We start from the raw sequence: 13,023 nt of genomic DNA on the forward strand, positions 1-13,023 counted from the left end.
CACTCTGTTTCAAGATATATGGTAGAAGAACTATTGTTATGAATACTGTGAGGTCTTTCTTTCCTTAGGGCATATTCCCACAATGAGGATCACTGGGCCAAAGGACATCAACAGTTTTGTGACTTTCTTAATATAATTTTATCTGTTAGAGAATGACTCCTGGTCTTATATTTTTGTGTCTACTTCCTGTGTTGATTTTGGACTTTTATCAGAGGTTAACTGATGAAAAGATTTTTTCTCTCTAGTTAATAGCATCTCTTTTAATTTTAGTTGCACTAATTTTGTTTAAGGAAAATATATGGCAATTAAAATTATCTACTTTGTCTTTTATGCTGTTTTATTTAATTTAATTTCCTCCTATCTCAGTTATAAAAGGTAACATGTTTTCTTCCAATTTTTTTGTGATACCACATTTTACATTTAGGTTATGTAAATAAATGCTTACCGAATAATCAATTTCATAGTATAAAAAAGTCTTTCATTTATTAAGCATGCCCTCTATCTGCAATTGTTACTTACCAGCATATACATGAGGCAGCTCTGGGTTAAAATCCAAGCCATTCTGAAATAAATTCCTTGACACTCTTTTTCTGCTAAAACATAAATCATCACTGACTGGCATTCCTTGAGAGGGCCTTAATTTTGGAGCTGGGATGAAATCATATGCAGAGAACTATAAAGAACAGAAGAATAAATTAGGTACAGATAGCTTTAGCTTAACTATAACATAATATAACATGGTATGTGATAGCTAGCATTTCAAGTTTAATAAATATTAGATGTATTATCTCAACTAATCTGACAATGACCCTGGGAGTTAGACAAACCATTTGTCCAAGGTCACACAGCTATAAAAGTAGCACCTAGGATTCAATTCAAACTTCATCATTTCCATCTGGCTACTTTCCTGGGCTTTATGATCTCTACAAGACACAATCAACTCTGAAACTCACACCTTCTCAGTAGCCCTTGCCTTTGGGGTCTCTCTCAGGTTGGAGAGGGTAGGGAGTGCATAGATGGGAACTCCTCCCAGATCCTCAGTTTAAAGAAGTTACCCAGAGAATTCACTTCATCATGTTCCATCCAACCATTCTGGATTTCATGAGCTCCAGAAACACATCAACCTACAAGATGAAATCAGCTCTGAACTGCTCACTTTCTAAGGTCATTTTACATCACTGCCTTAGGACTTTATCAGGCCAGTACCTAGTAACTTCTTTCCCACTCTTCTTAGCTTCTTTTAACCTGCAGCATTCCTCCTTTAGATAGTAAGCTCCTAGAGGGCAGGCATGGTCTTATGCCTTTCTTTGTATCCTCAGGGCTTAACATTGTGCCTGGTACTTAGTTATTTAGTCATGTCCATGTGGTTTGCCATTTCCTTCTCCAGCTCATTTTACAGATGAGAAAACTGAGGCAAAGTGTTAAGTGACTTGTCCAGGGCAGCTAGTAAGTGTCTGATGACAGATTTGAAATCAGAAAGATGAATCTTCCTGACTCCAGGCCCTGAATTCTATTCACTGCACTACCTAGTTGCCCAGCAGGTAAGTACCTGGTACTGTTTGACAAATGTTTATCGACTCTAACTCTGCCCCAGGTCAGAGTCTAAGTCTAGTAATCTTTTCATTATAGCAAGATGCTTCATTTATAATGAGACAAAACTTTTTAAACAATATTTTTAAAAACACACCACAATAAACTGAAGTGCATATATAATGTGGTACTGTGAGAGATGAACTCTCAGAAGTGAAGCCTCCTCAAAGGTCAATAATTCTTGATTATTGCTTTCAAAATCCTCCCCAGCTCAGAACCTGCTTTTAAGCACATAACAGAAAGAATAAGCCCTGCCCCCAACCCAAACAGTTTGCCCTTAGCTTCCCCCCTTTCTCTTGTCTCTGGGATAAGGGAGAAGGGGATTGGGGAGGGGAGACTGAAGTAAATTTCAGTTTCCTAGGAATTACTTAACTCATGGGAATTCGGCCCTAAACCTCCTCCTGATCATCACACCACTGCTACGTCAGCATTAGGTTTACTAAATAAGGACATGTATATTTGGATTGGCTATACCCTGTTTCCTTATCTTTGAATTTTCGTGCCTAGAATGTAAGCCCGCCCCCCCAGCCAATGGGAGTAAGAGATAATGGTGGGTGAAGGTTTTTGCGTTAGGGTATATAATCTCATTTTGCTTTCTGTGCCTGGCCTCTCTCCTGCGTGTACCAGAGGAGCAGACAAATCTCTCGAGATTGTAATAAAGCTAACCTTTGCTTTCCACCTTGAGAAGTCTCTGAGTTTAATTTGGGTTAGGGTTGCTGTCCCACACAGTACTATGGAAATATTTTTCCTAACTGTGATCCAAAAGCCAAGGTTTCTTACTGCCTTGACCATTCTATGCAAATATAATGCTTCTGACTCTAAGTCTCCCCATTTCTTTGCTTACATGATAGGTCTGGAGAAAGCAAAAAAATAGTGATGAAATTACCTTTTTCATACCAAATTAAGCACAAGAGAACACACCTCAGAAAAACTGTGATAAAGTTTTAATAAAAGCTATAATTACATATCAGTGGTCTCCAAAATTCTTTGATCATGCATTCCTATCAGAGGAGGCATTCCCTATATATGGTATTCACTTATAAACTATACACATATACTCTTGTACTAATAAATCATGTGCAGTACAGAACATATACAAATTAAAATTTTTAAAGGATGAAATAAAATTTAAAATATTTAAAAAATTTATTAATGGTAAAAAAAACCCTTTTTGCTCTTGCTATTATTAATTTTTTTTAGTGGGAGTAATGTTGAATTAGTAATTATTCACTATTGTAATTTCTGATTTTAGATTACTATCAAATCAAAGGATAATCTCAGGATAATTTAAAGTATACTTATTCTGCCTTACAGATAATTATTTGCCCCACATTATGGCTCAAACTCTCAACTAAATGATATACTTCAAAGTCTCTTTCACTATTTCAATAAAAATGCCATATTATCCTATCTGCCAAGCATATAGAGTGTTCCAAAAGTCTTAGTACAGTTTTAAGTTTTAGTGGTTTAAAACTGAACTAAGACTTTTGGGATATATCGTATGATACTGGGAAATTGACTGAAATAATGGAACAGCAGACAACTTCTACATTTTCATGTATTGTTAAGTTTTACAATCCACATAAGATACTAATATTTCTTGTTAAAAACTTCCATTCCCTCATCAAATACCATTGACACCAGCATTTTAATCATTAGGGTTCTTCCTACCTTGGAAGATTCCATTTGAAAAGATTTGCCTCTCTAAAGATTAAAACTGAAATAGAAAGGCAAGGTGATTGTGCGAGCCTCCTACTTCTGAAGAAGAGGATTAAAAATGCAATAAAAACCCTACAAGCTCAGATATGAACCTACTTTAGCTGGGTTAAGCCCCTACTATTTCTCTGTAAATTCTTATAATGTTATTTTACCTTCATGATTATTACTTCATATCACTGATACATACTTTGAAATGAATTATGAATGAAATGTATGTAATTATGAATGCAAGGTGAAAATAAAACAGAAAGGAATTAAATGAATTTAAAAATATTTTACACGCATTCTGTAGATATAAAAGATGGTTACTTTCAAAAAGATGTATTCTGCTAAAACTATAACAGTCTTAATTTATCATCTTATTAATGTTAATGCAAAACAACTGATTTAAGATGTCAGCAGTGGCAATTACTGAGTTGGAATCTCTTGGATTTGACTTGTTACCTATAATCTCTTTTAGATCCAGGAAAAAGCACTAATGGTAATGAATCAGCAACCCATCATTTTAAGGGGAAATTTTAGTAAGCTGAGTAATACACCTACCTTTTAAAACCAGTACTGGATAGATGAATTCACTGCTGGGAAAAGTTGGGGAAATGGTCTGGTCAGAGCAGCTGATAAGCTCTCCCTGACCATTCTGAATCACTGGTTACTGGATATTTCAAAGTAGATGTCCTGGAGACATCTCAACATGTCCAAAACTGAACTCATTATCTTTCTCCTCAAACAACATTTTGAACTTCACCATTTCTCTTAAAGGGACCACTACCATTTCAGGGGCAGCTAGGTGGTACAGGGGAATAGAGTGCTGAGCACTGGAGTCAGGAAGACTCATCTTCCTTAGTTCAAATCTGGCCTCAGACACTTACTAGCTATTTGACCCTGGGCAAGTCACTTCACCCCAATTGTCTTTAAAAAAAAAAAAGAATGTATTGTGGAATGTGGTATAAAGTGCTGGCGAAAGCCTAGTTTTTGCCAGACTCTTTTCCAGTTTTCCCAGCAGATTTTATGAAACAGAGTTTTCTTTCCCAAGTAATTTTAAGTTTTCTGGTTCATGGGACCCTGGGTTATTGAGTTACACTATTTCACTTCTCCCTTGTCTAGTCTGTTTCATCAATTTACCTCCCTATTTTTTAACCAATACCAGACATTTTTGATAAATGCTGCTTTATAATACAGTCTGAGGTCTAGAACGCTATCATCTCTTTGTACTCCTTTTCATCATTTCCGTAGGTATCTTTTGCTTTTCCTAAATGACCTTTATCATGTTATCAAGTTGTATAAAGTATCCCCTTGGCAACTTTACTGGTATAGCATTAAAAATGTAAATTAAATTTGATAGTATTATAATTTTTATTATATTGGCATAATCTAGCCACAAGCAATGAATATTCCTCCAACTTCTTCCACTGGCTTCTAGGTACACCAGTATCACACCTTAGAGTTTATGACCTTGAAAAGAATTTCTCTGCATCTGTGGAATTTATTGCCAATAGCCAACTCTCTATAGGCATTCCTGACTGAGAGTCCATCACTCCATTGGTTTTCTACTGACAACAGAACAGCTCAAGATATTCACCTTGCTCCTTGGGGTCAAGACTATTCCAGAGTCAACCTACCTCTTGGTGCATCTGCAATAATCAATACAAACTTACAGAGGTGATCTCCACACTATCTAAGGCCTTTTCTTCTCCCAACACCATGTAACAAATAAAAAATGAGTTGGGCCCTATTCCCAGGATTCCTTTATTTAGGTATCTGTTTCATTATGGGTCCACAATCTCATTCTGGTCTTAATCCACAATCTAATCCTAGTCTTAATCTTCATGGTCATTGTTATTTTAGTTTTTTTCCTAGTCCTACAGATCTCCAAATGTATAACCCGAGTGCTCTGCTATCTAATACCATCTAGCTGTTCCCCTAACTCTCATTATGTGGTTCTGGCTGTAAATTTGATTTAGTGAAGCTTTTAAAACTTCAAGGAGGAGGAGGGAAGTTGGTGGTGGTTGTCCTTCCTTCTCTAAGAGGACCAAAATGACATCACTAGGTTGGAGTCAAGTTATAGTGTGTCCAACTGTGGCTGATCAGGAGGGATGTATAGAGACAAAGAAAGAAGGGCCTTTATTTCCCTTTACTGACCAGAATAATCTAAGGATTAGCCTGCAGTTTAGGCACTGGTACATGAATTTCCTTAAATTTCAGATTACCTTGCCCCACTGCTTGTTCCTACTTTCTCGGAAGGTGAAGTACAGATAAACAACAAATCTTTTTCTGTTCCTTTACCTAACTCCAAAATAGAGAAAAAACAGTTTGCCCTCTTCTGCTGTCAAGGGCAACAACTTGTCATGTTCTACTTGCAAGGTAAGTCATAGATAGAAACAAATTGCCCTGCTCCATTTGGAAGGTTTATTAGAGACAAAACCAAGTTGCGTGTTTTTTTCTTCCCAGTATAAAAGTCTGCTGGGATGCCAGGGTGGTGGTGGGGTCGTCAAGAATTCTTCCTTTTTTCTTCTCCTACAGCTACCTATTCCCTAAATAGAGTTTCTTCTAATCTGTACCCAAAACTACAAGCACACACAATTGGACTGGTGGGTAGAGAAAATTGGTGAAACAGAGAAGCTGGTGAAGGCAGGTAGGAAGGTAGCAGTAGAATTTCTGAGACTAAGATAAGGAAGTTGCGTGAGGCTGTTAGGCTATTAAAAGTTGGTAATTGGCAGTAAAGACTTAACCAGGTGCTTTGGGTGAGGTGTAAACAGCCAGAGGTGGTTTTTTTAAAAAAATTTTTAAAGGCTAAAAATTTCAATCAATATGAAAAGTAGATACCTTCTCAATGGGGATGGGGAGGGAGGGAGAGAATTTGGGATTCAAAATTTTTTTTAAAAAGTGCTAAAAATGGTTTTTATAATTGGAGGAAAAATAAAATATTAAATCACAAAAAATATGGAAAGTAGGCTAATGATTTAGTGATTTGTATTCAGTGTGTCAAGTTTAGATTTCTGTTGTAGCCAAGTAACTGCTGTGTTCCAAATATGGGTTGCTTTCCTTCCTGGAGAGGGCGAAGGGACTTGAGGAATACTTTTCCACACTCTGAATTCGTTAGAGATAATCAAGTGTTTCCAAAAGAAAGAGAAGCAGGGCTTCAATGGGGGAAAAAGGGATTTGAAATAGAAGAAGGGAAATGGCTCTCCTCACGAGGACTGTCACAGAGAAGAGAAAGGGAAGACAAAGGACAGCTGTACTGGCCCTTACTAAAAGAAGGCTCTGAGAAAGCTGCTGCTTGTCCTCTAAGGAACGACACAGAAGAGCCACAGAAATGATCAGGTGAGAGGGATGAGAGGGTTACCCATTAAAGAGCAGACGAAGAAGCAAAGGGAAATGGGAGCTCATGACTTCCTGCTGAAATCCCTGAGGTTCTTCAGTTTTTTGCCCATGACTTTTGAATCTTGGACAGCACTTGTTATGTTCTTTCTGGATTTACTGATCCGACAGCAATGACGGAGAACTCCTCAAAGTGGAACACAAGTACTACATATTTCTGGTGATTTACATGGGTAAAAATTATTTTAAAAGATTAAAAAGACAGAGGTGGAGCCAAGATGGTGGAGTAAAGGCAGGGACTCACCTGAGTTCTCCACTAAACTTCTCCAAATACCTTTAAGTAACGACTGTAAACAAATTCTAGAGTGATGGAATGGAGTAAAGATAATTTTCCAGCCCAAGATGACTTAGAAGGTCAGCAGGAAAGGTCTGTTGCACCAGGGTGAGAGAGTAGCACAGTCCAGAGCAGGGTGGGCCCCCGCAAACCAGGAATAGGCCTCGGGGAGACTGAATCAGTGGCAACAATGCCAATTTCCAGACCTTTCAGCCCAAAGATGGTAGGGGAATTGGCAACAGTTCAGGAGATTTACAGGGTTCCCTTTGCTGGTATCAGGTGCAGATGCAGGTGCAGGACTGTGTTGCATTGCCTATACTTAGATCTGGGTCACAGTCCTAGGTCTTAGTCCCAGTGCAAGGAGGAGCACTAGCACAGCAAAGCTTCAACGAAAGGAGAGCAGGGACCCTGTCACAGTTTCAGGGTTGAAAAGATTGCTTGTGGTTGCTCACAAACCAGTGCACAGCACAGGAGAGGAGTAAACACACCTCTCCCTAGAATCTAGATCATATTGCTTTGGAAAAGCCAAAAACTTACAGGTCCATAGAATTAAGTCTGAAAACAGCTGCACAAAAAACCTGAAGCTTGGAACAGTGCCCCTTCCACTTAGGAAGCAAAGCCCCACTTTAGCATAGAGGTAAAAGTCAAGAAACAGGATGGAAAATGAGCAAACAATAGAAAAAAAAATTCTGACATAGAAAGTGCCAAGGAAGATCAAGACACACACTCAGAAGAAGACAACAAAGTCAAAATTTCTGCATCCAAAGTCTCAAAGAAAAATATGAATGGTCTCAAGCCATGGAAGAGCTCAAAAAGGATTTTGAAAATCAAGTAAGAGAGGAAGAGGAAAAATTGGGAAGAGAAATGAGAGTGATGCAAGAAAATCGTGAAAAAAGAGTCAACAGCTTGGTAAAGGAGGCACAAAAAAAATACTAAGGAAAATAATAACTTAAAAAACAGAATAGGCCATATGGTAAAAGAGGCACAAAAATCCAATAAAGAGAAGAGTGCCTTGAAAAGCATAATTAGCCAAATGGAAAGAGAGATAAAAAATCACTGAAGAAAAGAATTCCTTAAAAGTTAGAATTGGGGGGCAGCTAAGTGGCGCAGTAGATAGAGCCTTGGAGTCAGGAGGACCTGAGTTCAAATCTGGCCTCAGACACTTGACACTTACTAGCTGTGTGACCCTGGGCAAGTCACTTAGCCCCAACTGCCTCACCAGAAAGCAAAAAAAAAACTTAGAATTGGGCAAGCGGAAGTTAATGGCTTAATGAGACATCAAGAAACAATCAAACAAAATCAAAAGAATGAAAAAATACAAGAGTATGTGAAGGATCTCACTGGGAAAAACTGACCTGGCAAATTGATCCAGGAGAGATAATTTAAGAATTATTGGACTACTTACAAGTCATGATCAAAAAAGAACCTAGGCATCACCTTTCAAAAAATTATCAAGGAAAGCTGATATTCTAAAACTGGAGGATAAAATAGAAATTGAAAGAATCCACCAATCACCTCCTGAAAGAGATCCAAAGATAAAAACTCCCAGGAATATTACAGCCAAATTCCAGAGCTCCCAGATCAAGGAGAAAATATTATAAGCAGTCAATGGGGCCACAGTCAGGATAACACAAGATTTAGCAGCTTCTACATTAAAGGATCAGAGGGCTTGGAATATGATATTCTGGACGGCCAAAAAGCTAGAATTATGACCAAGAATCATCTACCCAGCAAAAGCGAGTATTATCCTTCAGGGGAAAAAACAGATATTCAACGAGATAGAAGATTTTCAAGCATTCCTGATGAAAAAAGAAATAGAAAATTTGACTTTCAAATACCAGATGCAAAAGAAGCATAAAAAGGTAAACAGCAAAGAAAAATCACAAGGGATTTGATAAGGTTAATCTGTTTATATTTCACATGGGAAAATGATATTTATAACTTCAAGAACTTTTTCATTATTAGGATAGTTAGAAGGAATGTACATGGCAAAGGCGTGAGTTGAATGTGATGGTATGATTATCTATAAAAATGAAATTAAGGGATGAGAAAGAAGAACATACTGGGAGAAGGGGAAAGAGAAGTAGAATGGGATAAATTATATGACATAAAAGAGGCCTGAAAGAGATTTTACAGTGGAGAGGGGAGCAAAATCTCATCAGAATTGGCTTAAAGAAGGAATGGTACACTCTGTTGGGTGTAGAAATCTATCTCACCATACATGGAAATAGGAAGGGAAGGGGCCAAATGAAGTGGGAGGGAGGGAGCTGATGGAAGGGAGGACAGTTTGGGAGAGGGAGTAGAAGTCAGAAGCAAAACATTTTTTTGAGATTAGACAGGGTGAAAAGAGAGAGTCAAATAAATGAGGGGAAATAGGAAGGAGGGAAATTACATAGTTGGTAATCATTAATGTGAAAACATTTTTTTACATCGAGTTTCTCTGAAAAAGACTTCATTTCTCAAATATATACAAAACTGAGTCAAATTTATGGAAACGAGCCATTCCTCAACTGACAAATGATTAAAAGATATTAATAGGCAGTTTTCAGGCAAAGTAATCAAAGCTATATACAATCATATGAAAAAAGTGCTCTAAATCACTACTGATGAGGGAAATGCAAGGTAAAATAACTCTTGAGCTACCACCTCACACCTGCCAGATTGGCTAATATGACAGAAAAGGAAAATGACAAATGTTGGAAAATTAAAACACTAATGAACTATTGGTGAAGTTGTATACCAATTCAACCAATTTGGAGAGCAATTTGGAACTATGCCCAAAGGGCTATAAAACCATGCTTACCCTTTGACCAAGCACTACCACTATTAGGTCTGTATTCCAAAGAGATAAAAAACAAAAAGGAAAAGGACCTATGTGTATAAAAATATTGATAGCAGCTCTTTTTGTGGTGGCAAAGAACTGGAAATTGAGGGGAAGTCCATCAACAGGGGAATGGCTGAACTAATTGTTGTACATGATTGTGATGAAATACTACTGTGCTTTAAAAAACAATGAGCAGGATGCTCTCAGAAAAACACGGAAAGACTTACGTGAACTGATGCAAAACAAAATGAGTAGAACCAGGAGACTATTGTACACAGTTAAAAGCAATATTACATGATAATCTACTATGAATAACTTAGCTATTCTCAGCAATACAATGATCCAAGACAAGTTGTGGCATATGAATATAATGGAATACTACTGTGCTATAAGAAATGATGAGCACGTGGACTTCAGAAAAACCTGGAAAGACTTGTATGGACTGATGCTGAGTGAAGTGAGCAGAACCAGGAGAGCACTGTACACTGTAACAGCCACGTTGTGCAATAATCAACCATGACAGACTTAGCTTTTCTCAGCAATACAATGTTCTAAGGCAGCAGTGACTCTGAATAGATCTGGGGGCTTTAGTGGAATACAAATTCAGTATGAATCAGCATGTGACATGACAGTCAGAAAAAAATGTGTTCTTTGGCTACATTAAGATAAGCATGGCTTCCAGGAATAAGGAGGTGATAGTCCCTCTGCTGTGCCCTCTTTAAACTGAATTTATCTGGAGTATTGTATTCCGTTCTGAGCCTAAACTGTTTACACTGAGAAGTCAGATTCCCCAGAGGACAATCAGGATGGTGAAGGGTGTTGAGCTCATGTCAAACGTTTAAGGTGGAGAAGATAAGATCCAGGAACGATATCATAGCTACCTTAGACATCTCCTGTTTGGCCTTAAATGGCAGAACCAGGAGCAATGGGTGAAAGTTGTCAAGAAGCCAATTTAAGCCTGACGTTAGAAAAGCTTCTTAACAATTAGTTAGTCAAAAATGAAATGGCTTGGTTTAGTCAGTGGTGGAATTCTCCTCCTTTGAGATATTCAAGCAGAGGCTGAATGACCATTGCTGGGTATTTTATACTCGAATTCTTTGTGTGTATGAGTTGAACTGAAGTTCTTTTCAACTCTAAAATTCTCAAACTTGGCTCTTATCTCCTGTGGTAGTACTGTGGGCTGACAAAAGTGGATGTCTTTAGACTGAAAGTGAGCCAATAGCATATTTCATCATCAGAGAGAAAAGAGTTTGGACTCCTGTTTCAATCAATGATGCTCAGACTTATTAATAAACTCAAAGCTCATTTTCAGAGGCTAAACTGTCACTTTTTTTGTTGAGGCAATTGGGGTTAAGTGACTTGCCCAGAGTTATACAGCTAGTTATGTGCCTGAGGCCACATTTGAACTCAGGTCCTCCTGACTCCAAGGCTAGTGCTCTATCCACTGGGCCACCTAGCTGCCCCTAAACTGTCACTTTTAAAAGAGTCATATCTAACAGCTCCAAGATCTCTGAATAGCAACCCCCCCCCCTTCCCCAAAAACAAAACTAACAACCCAGGAGCCAAATATACCAGCTGTACTTGCATCTGTGACGATACCTCCATTACCAGTGAGTAGGAAGACAAGGGAGGTAAGAGATGTGGAAATGCTGGCAGTAGGGAGGAAAAAATGGAGTTTAGAAGCAACAGACTAAGTTGTACACTGCTCTGAGTATACTCTATACCCTTAAGTCATCTGACAGTAGCTACTACCCAAGGATAAGCATAAAGGAGACCAGGCTGTTGGCTGTCTGTCCTTTGCACCATCAGTCATTCCCATCAAGATTATTTCAAATGATGACTATGTTTAAAAACTTAGGCAACAACATTAAAGGAGGCATACAGTATATAAGTCAGAACACTGGACAGACTACCATTAACTAGCTGGGTGACTTTGTACACGTCACTTTACTCCATGAGACGCGATTTTCTCATTGGTAAAAGGAAGTATTTTGGACCTTCTGGTTTAAAAATACTATCCATATTAATAATAGAGCAGCGGTGAGATGGTGTGTCAACAGTGTTATTCAACAGTTCCTATTTGCCCTCCTAACTCTACTACTAAACCACTGCTTAAATGAGTTTCTTTGTATAAATTCTTTCTCTGCTCTGTTAAGTTGTGTCAAAAGGATGTATATGTGTTTTAAAAACAACAACTTTTTTTCAGCTGAGCTCACACCCAAAGACAATGATGCTGACTTTCTGGATTTCAAAACCATGCTTCAGCAGCTATTTCAATCCTGGAACTTCTCTCACTGTTTGAAGCCTCTTTCACCAGGTAACATTCAACCACTCCTGCCGCCTTCTCACTACGGAATGTCCTTCTACCACCTTGTCCCAGTGTTAAGTTCCTCCCGGGGCTTTATTTTTGTGGAAGGACTCAGGTGAGTCGATTTTCATTCTCCTCCCCACTCTCTGCAGACATAAAAACCATGTCCCTTTCACTCATTTTCCCTCTCTCTCCTCTTATTTTCAGCGCCATTTTATGTACTGTTTTACCTCATGAGAATGTAAGCTCCTAGAGAGCTTAGGGCCTGGCACATAATAAATGTGCACTTAATGAAAAGCATAAAAAGACAACAATAAATGCTTAAAATAAAGAGAGGTAAACAGGCCTCCCCTGTGGTGAAAGGAAAGGGCTTTCCCCTGAGGGAGCCAAATTGGGATTTGTCCTGACACTCTTTACTGATTTATGGTGGCTGTCTCCTCTACAAGTGTGTCTGTTTCCCTAGCTCCACTCAGCTTAAGAGATCCTTCCCGCTTTCAGTTTCAGGTTCAAGTGCAAGCCTTGGCTGGGATACAAGGGTGTTCTCTGAGACAGCACAGGAATCCTCCCCCTAGGATTGGTGGAGAAGTCTCCCTAGTTCTGTTCCCTAAGTGAGAGAGCTGGGTTGTCCCACCAAGGCAGTACCTTTGAGGCTTAGCCTTTCCTTTCAAAACCTCCTCCAGGTAGTCTGAGACCCTCTTAGTAAGAGAACACACACCAACTTCTGTAGTTTCCCAAATAATCCTTTCTGCAGTCTAGGTCATAACCAATGGCCATTTTTTCACAATCACCAAGCAGCTGATGGTTCCCTAGTTTATTAAAAACAAAACAAACAAACAAACAAAAAAACTGTTGGTTCAAGTAAGTGGGTAGGGAAAAGATTCGGCAGCACTGTGTGCAATTTCAAGGTTTTTGAGGCCTGCTTAGCAGCTT

The 13,023-nt window shown here is 38.5% G+C and overlaps 1 protein-coding gene across 1 annotated transcript in view; it reads right to left on the reverse strand.

Moving 5' to 3' along the window:
• The window catches only part of TOGARAM1 (TOG array regulator of axonemal microtubules 1), an 87,206-nt gene that overhangs the window by 55,954 nt on the left and 18,229 nt on the right, over positions 1-13,023 (reverse strand). Inside the window, 1 exon segment of the mRNA XM_020986423.2 lies at positions 520-673. Within this exon segment, the coding sequence (XP_020842082.1) occupies positions 520-673 (154 nt within the window).

The sequence above is a fragment of the Phascolarctos cinereus genome, unplaced genomic scaffold (genome assembly GCF_003287225.1).
Source record: "Phascolarctos cinereus isolate Bilbo 61053 unplaced genomic scaffold, phaCin_HiC Scaffold_3;HRSCAF=262, whole genome shotgun sequence".
In the NCBI taxonomy this organism is placed as follows: Eukaryota; Metazoa; Chordata; class Mammalia; order Diprotodontia; family Phascolarctidae; genus Phascolarctos; species Phascolarctos cinereus.